Below are 25,600 nucleotides of genomic sequence, written 5' to 3' on the forward strand. Positions count from 1 at the left end.
TTGATACAGTAGACCATGTGGATAATAACACACTCTTACCAGTTTAGCCAGCACCTTCAAAAGGTATTTTGCTTTTGTTCCTGGGTAAATATCAAAGTATGTTAATCTCTGGGGCACAAACCTAGTCTCCTTCCTGAATAGTATGATGCATTGTGATTATGATCTACTTTCATGTATCTGAAAAATTGCACCCAAGGATGAACCAGACTTAATGCAAGTCCACAATTATCTTATCGATATCTTGGCTGATTTCTTTAGACTAACTCAGATGTTGATAATAAACCTATAAGAAGCTTTCAAAGACATGACATCATCATTCGGGCTGTCTCAAATTGTTGAAAGATATAGTAATTATAGTGTACATAAACTTTTGACTTTGTAGAAAGTAATAAAAGTAGCTTAACAATTCCAATTGGCAAATATACATAATTTTGGTTATCCTAGTTGATTTAAAACAAGAAAGGTCTATTCTGATATGTCAGATAATAAAAAAGCTACATTAGTGTAACATAAAAATGTACTTATGTTCTGAATGTGGGGATGCTCTTTTTCATGTAGTGATCCCTTGCTGACTCGTTTTCAACACTAGAGTGGTTACCTGTTTTCCCAAATTGAAGGGTCATGATGTGACTTGTGATAAACTGCCAAACTCTTGTGTTGAGACCAGGGCTGCTATTTTCATGAGGCACTGGTAGGAAAGCTAGAGCTGGCATTCAAAAGAACTGAACATTATGACTTTCATTTAATTAGTCAATATTAAATGACTTCCTAGATCTGGCATTTTAGAAGGCAGGATACCTAATACCTTTATTGTTGTGTGCATTCTAGGGAAAGGGGGATTGATTAGATTTTTTAAACAATTCTCACTACACAATATCAATTATTTAATGAAAGTGTTCAACCCCTTTAAAGACGATCGCTAGTTACAGACGCTAGTTACTGCCAACTATGATCTCTGGTAAAGCTCTTTACTTTAGTCCCAGGCTGCAATGATCAGCTGTAAGGAGGCTGCAATGAAGTTCAACAGATAATCCTTGTTCCCATGAAAATCCAATTGTCACAGGGACAGACAAAATTGTCTGGAGTTACAATTATAAAATATACCTTTTCCAACTTACATACAAATTCAACTTAAAAAAGTTCAAATTCAAAATTAACCCTGTATATTGCTAATACACTGGTGGCTTATTACATCCTGACAGAGGCCGCATCCAAGTTGGTGGAGGGCAAACTTTAATTTCAGCCCGTGACCTTGCCACTTCAAATGTTAACATTTGCAATTGGTGCCAGCATATAATACAGCAATTCATGGACAACTTCTGGTTTGCAACACATCAATTCATGGAATTCACAGGAATACTATGCTTGTGGGTGGGGCAAAGGGGTGGGATAATCATTCCACTAAACAAAACCCAATTGTAATAAGCATCATATCATCAGTGCCATAGTGGCAATTTCATTCACAAAGAAACCATGTCAAACAGTGTCCAAATATCTTACCCTATGAATTATGTACTCAGTTGTATAACAGTTATCAGACTGTATGATCTATTTCACAAGGAACAGATTTATGGTCACTCCTAAAACTTCTCACAGAGTTGGCAAAATTACTAAAAACGCCCTTAAAGAAAATACCATTTTAATAATTTTTTCCTTGTTCTAAGCAGATTTTACATTTTTAACCAGATGGGTACTGATGGGACGTGGTGCTGGTTTATTTAGACAATATATACTATATTTGCATCTTTCTGCTTTGATATAACCAAAAAAAATTTATTCATTCCTCTTAGGAGGAAGACATTTTAAGACAAGGATGACAACATCCTTGTAAAAGGTGAATACAAATGTATAAATACTCAAAAGGCATCATTATATATTCAACACACACAGTTAGAATTAAGCACTTCATTTGGATCTTCAGAATACGTGATTTCTTTCAATGTGACCTTAAGTGAACAGTTAATACCAGACATACAATTGAAATTCAGAGAAAATAGCACAGTTTGAGAGAACATTATAAAATCAGGTTAAGTGCATCTTTGCTTATTTCATTCCTTAAGTGCACTCTCTACATCAGCTCATTCCATGTAAATCTGACATTGTGATCAATACATTTCAAGAGCTGATATACAGAAAGATGTGTATTCTGAGAGTAAAGTCACCACTGTGTTATCTAACAATGCAAGCAGCTATCTCCATTAGTGCCAATAAATACGTCACATAATCTGAACACAAAAAATGATCTTTTGCAATACAGAGGTCCATTAAAATTAGATCCACTAACAAGCATTACGTCATAGTATCCCATGGTGAAAAGATATACCCGCTTAAAGGGGTTGGTCACTTTACCTCCTGCTTTTATGTAATTTATGTGTAAGTGTGGGGGGCAGGATATTAGGTCATTTATCCAAAAAACATCTATTAAAAGTTCTGCACCACTTTCTTGATATGTTTTACCTCATCAGCCAGACCATTCCTGACCATTAAATGGCTGCATGACCCTCCTGTTCGATCAGCGCTGTGCAGAAAATGAACCCCCTAGATCTGCAATCTCGTTGTTCTACAGTAGACACCTCCTCCACCCCCCTGAGATGCCCACATTGCTTTTTATGCTCAAATGGGAGTTGTACTTGTGTGCATATCACAATACAGAACAGAGAGCTCAGATGTACATGTTAACCCACAAATAGTCTATGAGCTCCTACTATTCAGGAAGTGAGCTACAACATCGTTTCAAGTCGATACTGGGTCCTTGTTTGGTTGCAAACCATGTTCCTGACAGTCAACCATATGTGCTGGAGATAAAGTGTGAAGAAGGAATCCCTCTTCCATGTCTTCAGGTCATGCACTGTGTTATCCTTATTCTGGAGTGGTTCTGGAATGCAATTTGCCATGGATGTGGGCATCATCTGAGAGCCTGGCTCCCTCCTTTTTGGTAATGAATGCTAGATCACATATACCTGTAATGTGGATGGAGACTTTGCTCCTACAATCTTCTCCAGGTTTGCTAGAGTCAATGACCTCATGCTCATGAAGGTCCTACCATGGAGGACCATGGATGGACCACGTCCATCTCTGTGTCAATTGACAAACTGGAGGTGTTCCCGAGAAGAGTGAATGATTAAATATTGCCTTACACCCTCCTCTCCTCCAAGTAATTTGCCAATTCTGCAGGATTTTTGTTTTATTTTATTTTTTTTCCCTCTTTTTCACTTCTCTCTCTACATTGTGGGCCTTCCCCTCTCTGGCTCTTGAACTCTTTCCATTTTTGTCTGTTTCGTTTGTTGCTTACTGGCGTGCTGCTGGATCCCTTTTACTTAGCTGTTCTGCTGCCATGGTTCTACTGTTTGCTTTCTAAGATGTGGTCTTCCTGACCTACTGTAAAAATATATAATAATTGACCAGGTGTGTTATACTAAGTTTATGAACCTTTAGTTTGTCCCTAATTGTACACCAAGACTGAATCATCTGTTAAAATATAACATTTAAGAAATTGGAAAAAAAAAACCACCTAAAAATACTTACCTACACTCCTCTTAATTCTGGCAGTTTTCTTTCCTAAGCTTGACCCGCTTGGTTCTCCAAGAAAAGAAACTCTGTCTCGCACTCGGGGCTGCTTATTATCCACAACCCCACACCTCCCTCTCCCATGCTGTAGTAGGAGTAGGAGGCGATGTCATGCAAGAGGTGTGAATTCATACCTCCTGCATGATAGATGCCTGCCTCTCCCATGTTGGAGAGGGAAGTGATACTATTTTGATACAGCATATAGGGGTGTGCATAATTAGCAGCCCGTAGCACCAGATATATTGTCCCCATGCACTGGTCAACTAATTATAAGTTTTTTTTAGAATATCTATGTATTCAAACCAAACATCTATTCTCTAAAAGCATAACTGTTGGCATTTGCACATATAATTTACATATGATTTACTTTGTAACTGCAAAACTTACCAGCATCTCTGTCCCTGATACAATAGTCAGGTGAGTTCTCAAAGTACACCAGGTCATTGGAAGTCGGTTTGTTAAATCTTTTATTTGCCACTGTAAAACCAGTACCATCTTGATTCATAACAACTTGTATGGCTCCATTGTATTTTTTTCTCAACAAGTCTCCAGATTTTCGAAAATCCCCCATAGTCAGCCAGCATGTCCTTAAAGTACAGGACCCACTTACTCCATGGCACTTACATTCCTGTGTCATAAACCTCTTTACAGCCTGCAGTAGGTAGACAGAATAAAAGTCTATATAATTACTTATTACATGCTTTACATTTGTTTTTCTCTTCTGGTTCACTACAAACTACATATATTTATTTTATACATTTGTTACAAACACTTTCACCTCCGACTCTTTATAGGTGCACTGAAAGTTATTGCGTGAGGTGATAAATGTTATGCAGAATTATTTGCATATAATTGTTGATTAAAAAAAATGCAAAAAAAAATAGTATCTCAAAGCACAATACAATGATAAATAATGATTAGTCCACCTTTGCCAGCATTTAATATTGTCTAATGATTGAGGAATTAATACCTTTCTTCCAACTCTGCTGTTATGAAGGTTCATTAGGGCTTGTGCATCTTTTCCTCTCCTCTCTCTTGCATCGACAAATGCTCTAGCAAATCTGATACCATAGTCTATGTTATCACTGCATCCACCCCAGTCAAAAATGCCTCGGCTGTCTTTAGAGGTGCCTTTTTTTTTTGGATCACAGGAGCAAGACTTTAGTTCACCTTGACTGCAGGCCCTTGTGATGGCAAACACTACTCCAGCAGAAGAAATGGCATAAACAAATGCTGACTCTCGGCTGCCTGAAAACAAATTGAAAACATAAATGTGTCTGTCGTTATAGGTTCCATGGGTCTGGGACGTCATACATTATATGTTTATGATAATAAAAATATAATCAGAACCTGAAGTCTGTGTTACTCTTTATCTGCTATCTCTTCAATGTGTAGCTAAGCAATAAGAGGGGCAGAGATAACACATGCTTCAAGGATTACTCTGCATATGCAGATTCTTTATTCTGTTATCTGAGGATAGAGAAGTTATAATAAGGTTGCCTGGTTTCTTCAACTATTATTTGAGACTTTTGTTGCAATTGAAACAAAAAGTCTCAACTTAGAAAAAAATATATCAAAAAGTAATTCAAGAAACCAGACAAAGTAACGAAAAATCCCAACACAGAGTCAAATAGGCCTGCTATACTATAATAGTGGTAAAACTGCATAAATAATAGCCTATACGTTTATAAATTTAGTTTTCTGTATGCTGTAGTTTCATTTGTTTCTGTAAAACTTAAATTTTTTTTGTGAAATGAATTTCACAAAATTCATTCCAAAGGACAAGGTGAAAAGGTACAAGCATTCTGAAAGGCTTAAAACACAAAAAGCATGGGAAGTATATGAACATGAACACAAAAGCTACAGCAGACTGCATGGGTCTATGAGGAACTCATCTCCTAATACAACCAACTATTAAACATTTCTTATTTCATGATGAAAATAAATATAAAATTTAAAATTCATCTATGTAAAACTACAAACAATATCATAGTGATGTACAGAATACAACATTTCATTTTATACATCATTCCAAGTTTGGGGACTTTGTGTCTTGACTTTACACAAGCCAAAGAAAAAGGAAAGTCATTCCAGAAAACAGTTGGGTGGAGAAAAAGGCTAAAATGATACATTTCGCATGCACAATTTTGAAGCCAATGTATTTAAACATCATCCAACATGACAGATTACCCCAAACTGTAATACACGTTGAATACAAAAAACATGAGCACAAAGCACAAACATACCTAGACAAATGATGTGTTACCTGACAAGTGGATTTTCAAAACTGGCTTTCTATGAACATATAAAGCATTTTAATCTCCTACAATGCTATTAGATTTGGAGCATGCCTTCAGACAAGAGAACAAATAAACAAACTCCCTCTGTAGATTTGTATGCAGAAAATATTGCAAAATATGAAACATGTTTATGCTGTATATTAAAACATAACATAAACTTTATATATGTTTTGACCAATGCTGAAAACTGTGAGATGGTATATAAAAATACAGTGCAGTTTCTCCTAAGGATCGTGGTACTAATTTTACTGTTAATCTCTTATAGCCTGCCATCGGCAGTGTGTGAGAGGGGGCCACAAAATGAGGGGTTTGTGTGAGAGGGGGTCACACTATGAGGAGGGTGTGTTAGGGGGCCACAATATGAGGGGGAGATGAGCGGTCAACAATATGAGGGGGAGATGAGGGGGACACAATATTATAGGGGTTTGAGAGGGGGCCACTATATGAGGGAGGTGTAAGAGGGGTCCGCAATATGAGGGGGTATGAGAGGGGGCTACAAATTGAGGGTGTGTGAGAGGGGGCCACAATATGAAGGGGGGTGTGAGGTGTCCACAATATGAGGGGGGTGTTAAAGGTGGCCACAATATGAGGGGGTGTTAAAGGTGACCACAATTTGAAGGGGAAATGAGAGGGGGCCACAATATGAGTGTATGGGAGAGGATGTAACAATATGAGGGTCCGTGTGAGTGGTGGCCACAATATGAGGGAGTTAAAGAGGGCCACAATATGATGAGGGATTGAGGGGGCAACAATATAAAAGACTGGTTTGAGAAGGGTCCGCAACATGAGGGGATATGAGTGTTCCACAATGCGAGAGGGGTCTACTATATGAGTGGCCACAATATTAGAGGGTTCATAAGAGTGGTGTCCACCTTTGTTCTGTATATACCTGTGTATGTGCTTCTTTTGCTCTGTTATTCCTCTGGGTTATGTGCAATACTTGTTTGTAAGCATGACCAATTTGGCATGCTTTGTTCAGCGCTGCGTAATCTGTGTGCACTATATAAATAAAGAATTATTACTATTATTAAATACCTTCATTTGAAAATGGGCCCACAATATGTGGGGTAGATGAAAGGGGATCACAATGTGAGGGGGAATGAGTGGGGGCCACAATGTGATGGGGAGTGAGTGGGGGCCACAATCTGAGGGGAGATGAGGAAGCCACAACATGAGGGGAGATGAGGAAGCCACAACATGAGGGGATGTAAGAGGGGGGGCACAATATAAGGGGGCCATAATGTGAGGGGGGGTAAGGGGGCCACAATATGAGACAGTGTGAGGGGGCTACAATATGAGTGGGGTGTAAAAGGGGTCCACAAAATGAGGGGGTTTGAGAGTGGGGCCACAATATAAGGTGGATTGAGAGGGGGCCACAGTATGAAGTTTCAGAAGATGAAATAAGAGGAGCTTCAATTTAAGGGCAAGATGAGATGGGCCACAATATGAGTGTTCACAAGACTGAATTACAAGACGCAAGCAGTTATGTAGGAACACTTATACATTAAGGAAGGAGCTTCTCCAGATACGCTTGAAATGTATTTTAAAAGTAGCAACAATATTTTTTTTTAACACAGCAAAACACATTACTTCTTACCAAACACAAGCATGTAGATCTAAACATATCTGCAGTCAGGGAGAGTAAGATTTTCCAGATGCGCCTTAAATGCATTTTAAAATCCGATTCAATCGCATCTTGTGCACATGGCTTTAGGTCCCATTCATATTATGTGTTCGTATTGCATTGAAAGACACAACTCAAAATACTTCTGCATTTTTACCTGCATTAAAGGAAACCTACCACTTCGGATAGGTCTTCTAGGCAGTAAATGCTGCGCGCCAGCTCATGGTGAGCTGGTGCCGGCGATTATCTTCGTTATGTTCTTAAACGGTTTTAAAGCATTTAAACGCTTTATGAATCTTTATATCTGAAGTAGCTTCCCGGCACCGTGATCCACGCTTGGCGCACCATGTGCGCGACCACTTCCTATTCAGGAGCACGGTGTGGGGAAGCTACTTCGGATACAAAGATTCATAAAGCGTTTAAATGCTTTAGAACCGTTTAAGAACATAACGAAGATAAGCGCCGGCACCAGCTCATTTGCTGCTTAGAAGCCCTATCCGAAGTGGTAGGTTTCCTTTAATGCATTGTTTAAACACAGCTTAAGAATATACTTATAAAAGTACACACTAATATACTTATATTTCCATGTAGCAGTAGGTAGGCCTTCAGAATCAATCTCATTGGTGGGCCTTTCGTCCCCCAGTCCAACCCTGCCCTCTCTGATCTGACTTTACACTGTCTGTTACACGGTCTCAACCTCCCCCTAGTTCCTCAGAACTCGTGCAGTGAGCACTACTTATAGTACATTATAAGAAGAATAAAAGAAAATTAGAAGATATATGTAGCTAAACCAGGGGAAGAAGTAATTGTTTTTGTTATTGATATTTTCCCGCACTCCAAAACATACTGGTAGGTTGATTAGATTGTGAGCCCCATGGAGACAGGATCCGATGTGGCAAACTCCGTACAGCGCTGCGTAATCTGTGTGCGCTATACAGGGCCGCCGATAGGGCAGTACAACTGGTACTGCCCTATGGGGCCCGGACTCTAAGACACTAAGGGGGGGGGGGCCCGGCCGGTGGGCCGCAGACTGTGCGGTCTGTGCTGCACAATATGTGTGGGGTGGAGGCGCCGGGGGCCGCTGGTTAACCCCTTCCCGACATTTGACGTACTATTACTGCATGGCGGGAGGTGCGTTCCCGCAATATGCGGTAATATTACGTCAAACTTCTGGCCCCGGCTCCTGAATGGAGCCGGGGCCAGAAGCTGCGGGTGTCGGCTATATATTATAGCCGACACCCTCCTCTAACACCCGCGATCGGAGATTTCTCCGATCGCGGGTGTTAACCCCTAACACGCCGCGGTCGCGCTGACCGCGGCGTGCTAGGGGCATTTAACAGGATTCGGACCCCCCTGCGGCGCTTACCGGGGGGGTCCCGCTGCTCTGATCGCAGCCCCGGGACTGCCGGTGCCCGGGGCTGCGCGATCTTCTTCCGGGTGCCGGGTCCGTGCCTCCTGGCAGGACCCGGCTGTGACACACTGAGCAAGCGCAGCATGCTCAGTGTTTCACATAATACAGTGTAATACATCTGTATTACACTGTATTAGGTGAAGAATAGCTTGAACAAGTGATCAGTGGATCACTTGTTCAAGCTAACCTGTAAAAGTAAAGAAAAAAAAGTTAAAAACACTGAATAAACACAATTTTTAATAAAAATAATTAATTAAATAGAGTTAAAGTCCCCTAAACACAAACATTCCCTATACACATCTAATAAAGTAAAAATACCTGAAAATCACCAAAACCCCCCACATATTTGGTATCACCGCGTCCGTAACAATCTGTACAATAAGTCAGAAACATTATTGGACCCGTACAATGTACAAATTCTCAGTGGATAAAATACCAAAACGCTCCACAAAATTTGATACCCAATCCCTCCCGCATATAACAATACTCCATATGTGGTGGTAACCTGCTGTATGGGCACACGCCAGGGCATCGAAGGGAAGCTGCGCCATTCAGAGCAGATTATGCATTGTCACTTTTTATTGGCTATACAATCTTTATTTTTTTGGCAATTTGGACATATAAGGGCTTATTTTTTGCGACATGAGATGCACTTTACAAATAATTCATTTTCGTGGGTCATTAGCTAATTGATGAGATTTTATTAACTCTTGAATGTATGGGTGAAAAGAAAATTGTCAATTTTGGTTTACTTTTTTTTCGTATTTTTTGGGGGTCGTACACCGTAAACTAAAAATACTATATTATCTTTATTTCATTTGTTTTTGCATCGCCATCTTTTCGGAGACGTAACTTTAATATTTTTTGGTTGACAGAGCTAGTTTTGGGCTTATTTTTTACGAGTTGAGTTGTTCTTTTCAGTGGTACCATTTTGGCGCACATAACTTTGTTTGATCACTTTTTAGAACATTTTTGTGTAGAGATTTTATGAAAAATTTACATTTTTGGCGTGTTTTACGGATTTTGTTTTTACGGCGTTCACCGAGCGGGTCCAATAATGTTTCTGAGTTATTGTACGGATTGTTACGGACGCGGCGATACCAAATATGTGGGGTTTTTTGGCGATTTTGTGTTTTTTTCACTTTATTGCATGTGTATAGGGAATATTTGTGTTTAGGGGACTTTAACTTTATTTAATTAATTCTTTTTATTAAAAAATTATTTTATGTAGTGTTTTTAACATTTTTTATTAACTTTTACAGGTTAGCTTGAACAAGTGATCCACTGATCACTTGTTCAAGCTCTTCTTCACATTACACAGTGTAATACAGATGCGCATGCGCATGCTCAGTGTGTTACAGCCGGATCCTGCCAGAAGGCACGGACCCGGCTCACAGAAGAGGATCGCGCAGCCCCGGGCACCGGCAGTCCCGGGGCTGCGATCGGAGCAGCGGAGCCCTCCGGTAAGAGCCGCGGGGGGGGGGGGGGGGGGTGTCCGATTCTTCTCAAATGCCCCGTGTCAGGGGTTAACACCCGCGATCGGAGAAATCTCTGATCGCGGGTGTTAGAGGCGGATGTCGGCTATAATATATAGCCGACACCCGCAGCTTCTGGCGCGGGCTCCGTTCTGGAGCCGGCGCCAGAAGCATGACGTACTATTACTGCATTTTGCGGGAAAGCACCTCCCGCCATGCAGTAATAGTACGTCAAATGTCGGGAAGGGGTTAAATAGCACAAGACATTTTCTCTCAATTCCTCCTCCCCTTCTCCTCATTCACTGTACTCACCCTCCCCAGTCAGATAACGTCAACCCCTTCAGTACCGATGGTCATTGGTGCCAGAGAGACCAGGTCAATTTTTGACGTTCTGCTATGCACTTCTTTAAATGACAAAATCTCTGGAAAAGCTTTATATCATACCAAATTTAACTTTGTTTTTTTTTAAAGAAATTATACTTTATTTTGATACAATAGTTTTAATATTTAAATATTTAAAATTTGCCAATAATTCACTACAGATGTGGAAAAATAAGATTTTTTGGTCATTTTTCCAATTAAAGTGTTTTTTAAAAAGTTGTGACTTTTACTCAACTATGTTATAAATATGTCCAGCTTTATTCCATCACCCTTTCCCAGGTTTAGCTACAGATGCAGAGGGTGCATGTACTTTTGCAATTATGAAAAGTGAAAGTCTTTCCTGCAGCTTCTTCTATATTCTGCCTTCTGCTGACAGTCTGGAAAGAGGCACACTTCAAACGTCTATGACTCCTGAGCCCTTGCACCTAGAAACAAAATTCTAGTGTTATATTAAACTATATAACACTATTAAGAATAGTTTCCCCTTTCATATGATATATTTTGTATGAATGCTCAACAGAACCGGAGATATCCACCCTTAAATTTACAATCAGCAATAAAAAGCTGTACATACAAATACATTTTTAGTGCACCTTTAAGGGTGGATATCTCCGTCTCCGTGAAGCATCCAGACATGATATATCTAACATATTAAAGGGGATATGTTCCTGTTTAATTTGACACCAGAATTGTGTTTCTAGGTGCCAGGGTTCAGGAGATAAAGTCGTTTCAATTTGGCTACTGTCATGGACGTAAATGTACGTACTTTCTGCACTTACTCTGTCATATTTAGCGAACTTTTATTTTTAGGGGAAGAGGATGAACATTTGCTCATCTGCACTACATATAAATATTGTGATCCATAACTTTATTAGTACCTGTTCAAAAAGTTGGAAGTAATATATAAAAGACACACATTCATAAATAAAGTCCATTGGGGGGATTTATCAAGACTTGTACACTCTGTGCACTTTCTGTTGCCTGTGCCAGGTTCAGGTACAGGCTATAGTGCTGTTCAACGCAAGGCTTGATATGGCATAGAAATTAGTTTGGTGCATCATGCCACCAGAATTCCCTGTGGTGTCTGGGGTGGAGGATTGCCTTACATACATTAGCTCATGATGATCCAGCATAGTAAACATCTCCCCCTTTATTTTTAACTGTCCCTCGATTATTTATACCCAAGTTCAGGTGATCTAACTCAAGTTCTAATGAACTACAGGAGGTTTCGTTTTGAGGTCACATTCTCTTTTACTCCTCTTACAATTTTTGAGGATTATTTTCAGCCAAGAACAGAATATGGTGAAAAACAGCCAACCATCGTTCCCCACCAGACAATGACCAACCACGCACATCATTCTAATGCCGGTTGCTGTGTTGTATAGAGTTGCAGCTTTTTTAATACATTTTTTATTTTCTCTTACCTGGGGGAATAATACTTTTATTTTTAATTTTTTTAATTATCCTTTTTTTTATAACTGCATTTTTTTTAAATTAAGTTTTTAACCAGGGCACCATTTAGCAGATCACATAGAACAGTGATCTTATGGTAACATCCCATAGCATCACTGTTATTGGTGATCTGTATATATATACATGCAGAGAGGACACACATCCCACATTCTTTGCATGTCTATTAACCCCCCCCCTCTGCTCTAGGAATCCCTGTGATGTTAGGTCCCCACTGCAGACAGGGTGCTCACTAAAAGCACTGTATTTGTTGGCTGTATTGTGCTGTAAAAGATTGTTCTAGCGGCACTGTGTGCAAATTAGAGTCTCGATACAGGATTTAAAATTCATTACAGATACTTATGTATACCCATGTACTGGGAAGCTGGATATATCCAAATGTAATAGAACTGACAAAAATCAAAGGTGTGCCATTTTCTTACTGGGTAACGGCTTTCACTGTGCATTACATGCAAAAGAAATGGTAACTGATAAAAGGATGTGCTGTGCATGCAGCTACAGTCACTGAATTCCATAAGCTGCAGCAGGGCCGATTCTAGCATATTTGCTGCCTGAGGCGAAAATGCTAATTACGCCCCAAGCCACTCCCCCACTCTGTGTAGGAAATATTGCAGCAGCAGAGAGCTTATTGCGCGCTCAATTATGGAACGTAAAAGATCCCAAACAAGTGCAAGTGTGCTCTCTGAATATTTTGGGTAGCATGGTAGCATGGGTAGCAAGTGCCACAGAACTGGAGATATTAGCAGTTGAAGTGACAGTTGGAAATGGGGTCTGTATATGAAGATCAAATTGCTGATTGTAAATATAACGGTACATATCTCCTATTATCTTGCACAAAGAAACAATACTTATTTAAACACAACTCTAAGACTGTGTTTCTAGGTGCCACAAATCAAATGTTATGGGTCTCAATATCCAGGATGTCCCTGGCTACAGAGGAGACAACATGTCAGGGTGTAAGAGATGCGTTCCTGGCAGCGAAAGGGTATGTATATTATATAGCACCCCTTCATTGAATTATTGTTTGTTTTTTGTTGTCTGTATGGCTATCTGCTTGGTTCAAATTGCTTGGATCAAAATTGCTAACTATTTGAAGTAAGTAGTCTTACTACCCTAGCAAATGGCTGAATAGCAGGAATATTCTCCTCAATGTGGAAAGAGATAATGAGGAAAATATTATTGTCATGCATTTATCTGCAAGAATGGTAAAAGGTTCTTGGTCACATGGCTAAAATATTTTCATCTTTTAACACCCTTGCAGAAGTATTCAGCTCATATTCCTGTAATCTGTCTCTGAAAGGTGGCAAAAGTGGAAAATATTTTAGGCACATAGCAAAATACTCTCCTCTTTACCTCCTTTAGTGGCACATAGCACTATAGTAGGAGCAGCAGTCTCACAGTAGCCCCCATAGGAGAGGGATATGGGAAAGATTTTACAGATGGAAAATCTGTACCAAAAGCCACCAAATCAACATACATTAAGGGAGCAGGGGACCCAGACTACTAGGCTACTGAATAGAGGAAAAGACAAACATGGCTGGAAGGGGAGATAGGGAACTTCATAAGCAATAGGGGAGACAATAGCTATCAGGAAAAGACAAGTACTACTGAAACTATGGATTGAGGGATATTTTGTTTCTGTGTATACTATTTTGTATACTATATTTTTGGTCAGTGAAATTAGTCACTACATATAAGCTGCTGTGAAACTACAACATTCCCTAATCTCTCCTCCACATGTAGTGAACAGACATGGCTGAGACTTACAGTGCGTCTCTCTGCTAGGTCTCCCTCCTTCACTGGTTTCTGTTCACACTCCTTTGCTCTGGACTCGGGACTGCAGGTCCACCACCACTTGTCAAGCTTCAGCCTTGTCAAGCTGTCAGAAGCTTCCCTATGCTCTGGAAGCATGACAAATGTGAGTGTCTGCAGCTTTCATGTCAGGAGCAGTCAGAGTGGCAAGTACTTGCAGTAGATGGCGGTACTGCTGACTGCTCTCACTGCACTCCTGCAGTCGGTGCCGGCATGTTGTGGGAGGAGGCAGAAGGAGATCTGGGGATAAGCACCCGGTGTAGATTTCGCCAAGATGGTTGGTCTGTGCACCAGCACGCCGCCCTGCTTGGGAGCCGCTATGTGCCTCCTCATGCAAGATTTTCCTCTTGCCTCATGGCAGATGCGGCCCTGAGCTGCAGTAGTGAGAGACAGAAAGAGCCTGCAGCTCGCGACTCAGCAGAGGGAGAGGTGACAAAAGTCCCATGTAGATTTATACACATGGGACTTTTTTTGAGGAGTGAAAATACCTGTTCAGACTTTAAACACAAACTATGTTTTCTATTATTGTGCTGCTAATACAAAGGTGCACATATTGCACAAATCTAAAAGTGAAGGTATCACTTTGCAGACATGTGGACAGTTTACCATTTTTTGGAAAGAACATTTTGATTACCGATAGTGGCAAGTTGCATGAAGGTGCTTTTGTGTATTCATTATATTACTATATCATAGCACTATTTGTATACATAGTAGGCTGTGCTTTCTGGAAAAAAACAATTTTGGGGTTTAGAACTAAATATTACACTACTTTTTAAAAAAAGTTTTGGGAGCAGGTTCTTGTTAATGTTGAGTACTGTAGAATATATATATTTATATATACACACACATACATACATATCAGCTCACAACGCAATGCAAAAATCTGTGTGTAAAACTTAGCTTCAATGTGTATTGTATGTGAAAATGTAGGTTTTTATGTATTGTTTGCAATTGACATACAATAGCAGAGTTTAGAAAAGTTTAATTTCCTAAAATGGCAAAAAAATAGAATTAGCAACATAAAAGATCTTGGCCAACTTACTGCGCAAAATTAATTTTCCAAAGAAGCTTTGATCTCTTTCATGTGTGTTGCAATTCCATCTGTGATGTCGAAACTGATGCTGACACTCTGCTATCCACTCATTCACCCCTAGACCAATAACATGCATGATTTCAGGATATCGGTGACACAGTTGCCTTTGACGAGCTACCAAACCTGGTATGTTATTACACATTACTCTGGATGAAGTAGAAGATGATCCAACAGCTCCCATGTACCTGCCCAAAGAAAGAAAAACATTAAAATTAGTAAAAACAGTTGTATAGCTCTACACAAAACTGAATGTTGACTGACTCCATGGCCTGCAAAAAGTTGATCATGCACACTAACTTTTGGCCACTTTACATTATTTTTAAAGCAAAAAAGCAGCAGCACTCCATAGATTTCAGGGAAAAATTGTGGTTCTTTATTCATCAAACATTTGCAATGTTTTGCCAATCTGTCTTTATCAAACATTGTGTCACACTACAGATAACAAAAATCCAGTGACATCACTTATTTACACAGGATTTAAAAAAAAAAATAACATATACAGGTTATAAATAACATCATTATTGTGATAAAGTTTAACATACAAGATTAACTCCCTTTGTGACTAAATGTCATTGGTGCCTAAATGTCCAGGTCAATTTTTGAAGTTCTATTATGCACTTCTATCTTTGGAAAAGCTTTACATTTCACACCAATTTTACTTTTTTATGACACGAGAATTCAACTTCATAGGACAGTTTCATTGATGACATGTTTTTTTCTTTATAAAAGTAACCGATAAATGACTACACATGTGAAAAAATAAGCAATAAAACTCAGTAAACCTTTACCAAAATGTTATAAATATGTACTGCGTCATTCCCAGATACAGCTACAGATGCATAAGGTGCATAGGGTGGCTGGCAGGCTATCTGGCTACTACTGGGAGCTTGCTGGCTATATGCTGGGGCTGTGACCAATGCATTTCCCACCCTCGGCTTATACTCGAGTCAATAGGTTTTTCCAGTTTTTTTGTGTGAAAATTAGGGGTCTCGGCTTATACTCGGGTCGGTAATTTAAAAAATGATATACGATTTAGACACACTTAAACCCAATGGCATCAAATAAGAACTCAAAATGGCTGGGGTTATGTAGGCACATGTATTTTCTGACTTCATCTTATCTGTATTAGTTTAGAACCATATGTAATTAATAATTAATGCGCCCTATTGTATATATATATATATATATATATATATATATATATATATATATATATATATATATATATATATATATATATATATATATATATAGTTTATTCACCCCATTGTTTCTGATAAAGCTGCCGGAGGTATTTAAAACTCAGCAAACACTTCCCACCTGCAGATGATTTCCAAAAGCTGTGCTGTTGGGTAGTTTAGAGTATCACTAAACAAGAAAAAATAGAAAATCCAAAAAGTATCCAAAGCACCAGCATTCAGCACATCCTATTGGAGCTATATACAATATGAGGAAAGATATGTCTAAAATACTTTATCTTTAATACAAATCATAAAAAACATAAACAAGACCTGTATATGTAGCTACATACAGATGATAAATTAATTACACAATCCACAATAAAAAGGAATATGTGGCAAATGCTCTGCATTTGCTGATGACGTTTTAGTATATATAACCAACCCTGAAGTATCTCTTCCGCATCTGATAGAGACTCTTAATGACTTTGGCTTTTACAGCAATCATAAAGTAAACGTCACTAAAAGTGTCGCTATGGGGATAGGCCTTCCCACTACCACGATCCAAACACTGAAAAAAGACTACCCCTTCATGTGGTCCAACGAACACATTGTATATTTAGGCATTAAGATCCCAGCGGATCTGGACAAGACCTTTACACATAACTACGGGCAATTCTTGCAGAAACTCCAAAATGACCTGAAAAAATGGGCTACGGCACAGTTGACATGGATGGGGAGGCTAAGTTGTATTAAGATGACAGTGCTCCCTCGGCTCCTCTATTTATTCCAAACAATACCGCTGACTTTACCAGGACAGTTCTTTGGGAAGCTACAAAAAATTCTAAACCAATTCTTATGGGCGTCCTCGCCTCCCAGAATTTCGAGACTGACACTTATACGATGGAAATTACAGGGTGGCTTAGGGCTACCTGACTTCAAGGGGTACTATACTGCAGCGACGTTGGCACGTGTCTTAGACTGGTTTCATGCCGGTAAAGGGAAATTGTGGGTGACACTTGAAAACACCCTCTCCCCCGCACCACTAACAATCCTACCCTGGACACCCACTTATGTTAACCAAAATTTCCACCTGACTAAAATACCATATGTGGCCACTCATGTTCTTAAACTAATTAAAAGAATGGGGGAACCCATGCGACTACTTACCTCTGACACCAGTAAGCGACAACCCTGACTTCCCCCCAGGATGTCACAGCCATTTTTTGGCTCCCATGCGAAGAAACCAAACTCCAATTGAAGAAATGCTTGAAGACAAACACTGCACGAGTAGAGTGAGGTGGGAGTACACTCAATTAAGGCACTTTTATAACGCCAACAAGGGCACTCTAAATTTGCACAGACCTTTAACACCATTTGAACAGCTATGCGTATCTCAAAATCCGATCCCTCACTCTGTTTCCGCCATATACGGCTTACTCCTAGATAAGTGGGCATTGACCGATTTACCATATATCAAAATATGGGAACAGGAACTGGGGAAGTCCTTTTCTGAAGAGGAATGGGCTAAATCATTTGAGTTATGCCATAAACTTTCCATATCAGGCAGGGCTCAGGAATCTAATTTTAAAATATTATCACGGTGGTATTGGACACCTAAAAAACTAAGCAAAATATACCCCTCATGCTCAGATGAGTGTTGGAGGTGTAAACAAGCCCAAGGCTCCATGACACACATCTGGTGGGGATGCCCCCTATTAAGACCATTGGAAGACATTGGAACAGAGCCGTAGATTTGATATCAAAACTGACAGGTGTCAAATTACACAATGATCCTTCCACCCTTCTGCTAAACATCATTCCAACCTCAGCACAAAAGGCTAAAAAATCTCTCCTGGGTTATATATTGATAGCTGCTAGAGTGTTGATACCGCATCTGTGGAAATCCACTAGAGTACCATCAAGCTCTGATCTCCTTTCAGAAATTGCGGCAATACACAGAATGGAAGAGCTCACAGCGGATGCTCACCATACCACTGAACAACACAAAGACCTGGGGCCCATGGCTGGATTTCAGGAACTCCCCAGACTTTCTCTCGTTCTAATGAACATGGGGGTGTACACATACATGCATTCTCAGAATAAAGATGCCTCTGCAGATCCTAAACCCCTCTCTTTCCTCCCCATAACTTTCCTCCCTCCCTCCTTAGACTGAACTTGTTACACATAGCACTGGGAGAGGTCTCCCACTGGTTGAAGGGGAAATTTGCATACATATGCTAATCCGGATACAAGAAGTAAAGTTGTATAGTGATAGCTACACAAAAAGTGTCTTCAAGCCATTAAGTACCGGACGGCAACACCCTTATATAAATCCCCTAGAGTATTTTTGAAACAATGATGCTCCTTCTGGCACTTCTCTAGCAATATTCCTATCTCATAAATGGAGCAAACTTATGTTATGCAAGTCTTTGTATTATGCCTTTCATGTCCCCACGCCTGCGTGCGTGAGAAGTTATATGTATGATATGTTGTGCTTTACATGACTGGATTTTGTAAACCTATACTATATGTTTTTCAATAAACTTGAATGATAAAAAAAAAAAAAAAGGAATATGTGGTATAATGTTCACATTCCAACCATCAAAAATTCAAAGCGTTTTTAAAAGTCACATAAAATAAACAACATTCTCCACTTATTGCACTAATAATGTTTTCAAGTAATTTGCACTCTGGATAATATATTCACACTTGTAGTGTCACTTGGTGTATCAAACACCACAAGATGATGATGATACATTCTCATATCTTATGCCAGCAACATATTTCTTTTAGTTGCAACAATGAAAAATGGAGATGAAATGTGGTAACGTTACTCATGGCCCCTGCTAAGCACTTTGTGTAAATGTGTATTATTGGATATTAAGACATTTAAAAACACTTCAAATGCCTGCGAAGATGGACACAATAATACAAAATCCATAGTGTAATTAATATATGTACACAAGTACATATACCCTATACACATATAGTAGTCACACAAAAAACAAATTGTTTATTTTGGAGCAATAGTATAACACAGTTAATTATTTAATACATTATACAATATAATAAGGTATCAGTTAATATTAGGTTACCTTACCAAGTAAATCTGAATGACCGCCAGTCTGAGGTGGAGTGGAGAGACCCCACGTGTATCGCCTGTTATACAGGCTTTCTCAAGGGATACTCAAGTGTGTCAAAGGTGTGCTTTATATAGGTGCCATAGCTCAGGTGGAGAGACCAAGAGGATGTGATGTCACTTCCGGGTGCCGAACCCACCCACCAGCCAGCAAGAACCATGAATAGTATGTGACAAATTTGATCGTTAAAGACAACAAATGTGCTAGATGACAATTTTTCGTTGCACATGAATCTGCATGTAAAAGCTGTATCTCCTAGATCAGTGGTGGCACGGGTCCCAGAGGTGGCACTCAGAGCCTGCTCAATGGGCACTCAGGCTGTTGCACCATGGCAAAGTTCGCCAGGCAGGGATCCATCTGCAGTCTCAGGTCTTGCCATGCTTAGTATTATTTTAATGTGGTGCATCTAGGTATACCGGAGACTGCAGAAAGAGCGAGGTGGCGTGGACTGGGTCAGGTTATTATTTGAGCTCCTTTTGTGCGACCCCTGAATCTTCCTCTAAAATGTTCGCCATCACTGTCCTAGATGCCCGTTTGTAATGTGAAACATCCGACGACTGGATGAACGTCACTTTGCAGACATGCCCCATGCGTGCCAAATGCGTTCCAATGTACAGGAAGTAGTTGTCGAGCATTGTCATGACAACAAACATACAACAAATGCACGTGCATTAGCTTTTTCCTTCCGCCGATACACACATTGGATAACATACGTGGGTCAGTCATGTTACGAAGAGCTTAGAGGTGTGGTATTCATTCTCCAATATGTCTATAACTAGGTCCTCATCCAAGCTGTACATATAAACACAAGGAAATCGTGTCCAGAGTAAATAATACTAACATCTGTAGGGCATGGTAAACACATATACACAAACATTGAATAGCCAATATTGTCAACACATTGTCAATTGCAAGGTATGGTCGACACTGTGAACATTGGTAGAGGTGCAGCCATACAATGAAAATAGAAAAGGGGGGACACAGTATGTGACAAGATACCACATGCAAATCACCTTTTAGAATAGTCATGAATATTGCCCTGCAATAAGAGTCTATATCACATGACATCATAACTCAGTGTAAGTTTGCCATTATGGGTGCATAACAAAGTGCCAGTGCTGAAACAATTATAAATTATTCCTTACGATCAAGTCTGAACGCAAACATACATATCTGTATCAAATCACAGAAAAAAAACAAAAAACAGAATTTATTTGCTGTAATTGATATATATATACAAAGACCAATGCTATATAGAATGTCCTAGCTTAAATATAATGACGATGGGTAAGAAAGGCAATTGTGGCCATTTGAAAGGACCTTACTGAGAGTATAGAGAACATAATACATAACCATTGTTCCCTGATCGTGAGTATAATATGTACAATATGTGGTCCTATTCCATTGTACATTTATATGGTGCATAACAATGGGCCAGTGCTAAAGCAATTGTAAATGATGCCCTACGATCAAGTCTGAACACAGACATACATTGATATGTATACAAAGACCAATGCTATATAGAATGTCCTAACTTAATATAACGACAATCGGTAAGAAATGCAATAGTGGCAATTTGAAAGGACCTTACTGAGAGTATAGAGAACGTAACATAACCATTGTGCCCTGCTAGTCAGTATAAGATATGGTCCTGATCCACAGTACATTTGAGGTCATTGACGACTACTCTTAAAGCGGAAAAAAATATACAGTCCCATGATATATAGTATATAAAGGAAAACCAATACCATGATGTAGAGCCTTCCACAATCTTATAGCAATGTCTAAACATAACCATATGTGAATATAGCATAACCTCATAATATCAAAATGCCAACAGTACCAATGGACAAAATAAATAATTTGGTGAAATGTAAACGAATCAAAGTGCAAACTTTTCTAGTAAATTCAATATTTAATAATTATGTAGACATAGTAGAGTACTAATAAAAAGGCATACCACATACCCTGTTTCCCCTAAAATAAGACATCCCCTGAAAGTAAGACCTAGTACAATTTTGTTCCGGCTTAGAAATATAAGGCCTCCCCTGAAAATAAGACCTAGCGGCCGCCATAGCAGCAGCTCCCCCCGCGCCATACATTAGTATTAGTAAATCTTGTAGATGCTGCAGAAGGTTGTGACATGGAGAAGAATTCATGGAAGTAAATCACTGGTTGTTGTGCTGCAAACGTGATACCAGCAGCTACCAGGATAAGAAGGAGTAATTTATGGAAAGTTCTTTTACTAAACAGTAGAGATTGGGGCTAATGATACCAATAAAAATCGAGTCACAAGACATACTGCATGAAATTCAGAGTTTGGAGAGTCATAAAGATGTTAGAGAAGTTGATTTTTTGTTCAACGATAAATGTAAATTCGTGTTCATAGAAAAATAACACATCCCTTGAAAATAAGACCTAGTGCCTCTTTAGAAGCAAAAATCAATATAAGACACTGTCTTATTTTCGGGGAAACAGGGTACATATTATATATATATATATATATATATATATATATACTGCTCCCAAGATATGTCCATGTCCAATTTGATCAGCAAAACACTCCTGCCCTATTCACACCTATCGGGGGAACGACGAAAAAGCCAATGCACAATAATCAAATGTTAGCCTACGTGTACACTAAAAAACAAAAACATGCAGCTGACAGACTAAAGTACAAGAGACCAATACTTTAGATACGCATTTGTATAGTATTTCCAGGTAGTCTGCAGCCCACAGCATACATATGTTCAAATAGTGTGTCAAAGATTCTGTTAAAAGGCTTAGAAGTCTATATGCCCTTTATAAACTGGAATATTGGGCCATCCGCTAGATGCCCATATGATTGTATCCAACCTGAACATTAACTTTGTGGCAAATAAATTCTGTTTTTGTCCATATGATTTGATACGAATATACACTCACCGGCCACTTTATTAGGTACACCTGTCCAACTGCTCGTTAACACTTAATTTCTAATCAGCCAATCACATGGCGGCAACTCAGTGCATTTAGGCATGTAGACATGGTCAAGACAATCTCCTGCAGTTCAAACCGAGCATCAGTATGGGGAAGAAAGGTGATTTGAGTGCCTTTGAACGTGGCATGGTTGTTGGTGCCAGAAGGGCTGGTCTGAGTATTTCAGAAACTGCTGATCTACTGGGATTTTCACGCACAACTATCTCTAGGGTTTACAGAGAATGGTCCGAAAAAGAAAAAACATCCAGTGAGCGGCAGTTCTGTGGGCGGAAATGCCTTGTTGATGCCAGAGGTCAGAGGAGAATGGGCAGATGGGTTCGAGCTGACCCGTTAAAACCAAGGTAGGCAGAAGAGCATCTCTGAACGTCAAACTTTAAGGCAGATGGGCTACAGCAGCAGAAGACCACACCGGGTGCCACTCCTTTCAGCTAAGAACAGGAAACTGAGGCTACAATTTGCACAAGCTCTTGGAAATTGAACAGTAGAAGATTGGAAAAACATTGCCTGGTCTGATGAGTCTCGATTTCTGCTGCAACATTTGGATGATAGGGTCAGAATTTGTCGTCAACAACATGAAAGCATGGATCCATCCTGCCTTGTATCAACGGTTCAGGCTGGTGGTGGTGGTGTCATGGTGTGGGGAATATTTTCTTGGCACTCTTTGGGCCCCTTGGTACCAATTGAGCATCATTGCAACGCCACAGCCTACCTGAGTATTGTTGCTGACCATGTCCATCCCTTTATGACCACAATGTACCCAACATCTGATGGCTACTTTCAGCAGGATAATGCGCCATGTCATAAAGCTGGAATCAACTCAGACTGGTTTCTTGAACATGACAATGAGTTCACTGTACTCAAATGGCCTCCAGTGTCACCAAATCTCAATCCAATAGAGCATCTTTGGGATGTGGTGGAACGGGAGATTCGCATCATGGATGTGCGGCCGACAAATCTGCGGCAACTGTGTGATGCCATCATGTCAATATGGACCACAATCTCTGAGGAATGCTTCCAGCACCTTGTTGAATCTATGCCACAAAGAATTGAGGCAGTTCTGAAGGTAAAAGGGGGTCCAACCCGTTACTAGCATGGTGTACCTAATAAAGTGGCCGGTGAGTATATATGGCTGCGTTCAGACTTGATAATTTATAATTGTTTCAGCACTGGCCCTTTGTTACGATTTTTCTCAATCATGTGATGTAGACTCTTATTGCAGGGCAATATTCATGACTATTCTAAAAGGTGATTTGCAGGTGGTATCTTGTCACATATTTTGTCCCCCCCTTTTTTATTTTCAATGTATGGCTACACCTCTACCAATGTTCGCTTAGGTATTCCTCTACCAAGTGCGCTTAGGTATTCCTGTTTTGTATAAATTATTACATCCATCTCCTCTTATGCCGCGAGACATTCACATATGTCTGAACGCAGACATGCTTTTTTGGACAGATATTGGCTATTCAGTGTTTGTGCATATGTGTTTACCATGAGATATGTAGAATTGGGAATGCATATTGGGTTTGCCCTACAGATGTTAGTATTTTTTACTCTGGACACTATTTCCTTGTGTTTATATGCACAACTTGGATGAAGACCTAGTTATAGACATATTGGAGAATGAATACCACACCTCTAAGCTCTTCGTAACATGACTGACCCACGTATTGTATCCAATATGTGTATCGTCGGAAGGAAAAAGCAGATGATACTTTTGCTCCAAAATATACAATCTGGTTTATTGTGTGACTACTATATGTACTTACCTTTTGGAGCTATATAGCTGCATTACCTTTTGTGTACATATATTGATTACACGGAGTATGGATTTTGTATTATTGTGTCCATCTTCGCAGGCCTTCTAAAGGGGTATTCCCTTTTTGGAAAATTAATGTTATTTGTATGATGAAAAACAATACAATTTTCCAACATACTTTCTGTATCAATTCTTCATAGTTATCTGGATCTCTGCTTGTTGTCATTCTATATGAAGTTTCTTTGTTTATTTACAGTAGACAGAAATCTGACCATGATCACACAGGTGCAGAGCTCGTTAGTATCATAGAGCGTAATCAGAGCTGTGTGTCATAACGAGCAGTGCACCTGTGTGACCATGGCCAGATTTCTATCTGCTGGAAGTAAACATTCTATAGGATGACAGCAAGCAAAGATCCAGAAAACCGTGAGGAATTGATACAGAAAGTATACTGGATTTTTCCATAACTTTCCATTATTCAAACAATATCCATTACTTATTGAAATGGGAATACTCCTTTAAGTGTTTTTAAATGTCTTGATATCCAATAATAAAATATTTTGTTGTCCTGTATACACATCTATCTTTTTCTTTTTGTACGGTATATACAATTTCCAATATGTGGACTGTCTATTATATCCAACTAGTCCTAATTTTTTAATAAGCTCCATGTGTAATGACAAGCTCCGTGTATAATGTGTTTATGTAGGCAGCCAGCCTGACCCAGCTTTCCAAGGTCCTGAATTTTATAATTGTTTTTTCAGCAAACCCACTCAACTCAGGGATTAACCAAGATATGATCCTGCATCAGTGTAGTTACAGCATTCTCAAGGTATGTTTGGTTCATAATGCATCAAATATAATGGTAGATTTCCTTTAAACCCCTTAACGACCTGGCCGTTTTTTGTTTTTTCATTTTTATTTTTCACTCCCCACCTTCAAAAATCCATAACTTTTTTAAGTAAAGAGCTCTGTGATGGCTTGTTTTCTGTATAGCAGAATTGCACTTCATATTGATGCTATTAAAAATATTCCATGCCGTGTACTGGGAAGCGGGAAAAAAATTCCAAATGCGGTGAAATGGTGAAAAAACATTTTCCTTTGTTTTCTTGTGGGCTTGTATTTCACGGCTTTCACTGTGTCCCCCAAATAAGATGTCTACTTTATTCTTTGGGTCGCTACGATCATGGGGATACCAAATCTGTATAGGTTTTGTAAAGTTTTCATACATTTACAAAAATTAAAACCTGTACACAAAAAAAAAAATTCCTATCTTCTGCCACTAATAACTTTTTTTATACTTTGCTGTATGGAGCTGTGGGTGGAGTAATTTTTGCTACTTTTGATGCCGTTTTCAATGCTACCATTTTTAGGACTGCATGACCTTTAGTTCACTTTTTATTTTCTTTAT

At 39.4% G+C, this 25,600-nt stretch overlaps 1 protein-coding gene across 1 annotated transcript in view; it reads right to left on the minus strand.

Moving 5' to 3' along the window:
* Window positions 1-25,600, minus strand: part of WNT2 (Wnt family member 2) — a 62,530-nt gene that overhangs the window by 22,372 nt on the left and 14,558 nt on the right. The window contains exons 2-4 of the mRNA XM_072146959.1: window positions 15,083-15,318; window positions 4,538-4,815; window positions 3,955-4,219 (exon numbers count right to left, since the gene is read on the minus strand). Of these exons, the coding sequence (XP_072003060.1) occupies window positions 3,955-4,219; window positions 4,538-4,815; window positions 15,083-15,318 (779 nt within the window). The remainder of the gene's footprint in view (window positions 1-3,954; window positions 4,220-4,537; window positions 4,816-15,082; window positions 15,319-25,600) is intronic.

The sequence above is a fragment of the Engystomops pustulosus genome, chromosome 4 (assembly GCF_040894005.1).
Source record: "Engystomops pustulosus chromosome 4, aEngPut4.maternal, whole genome shotgun sequence".
Lineage (NCBI taxonomy): Eukaryota > Metazoa > Chordata > Amphibia > Anura > Leptodactylidae > Engystomops > Engystomops pustulosus.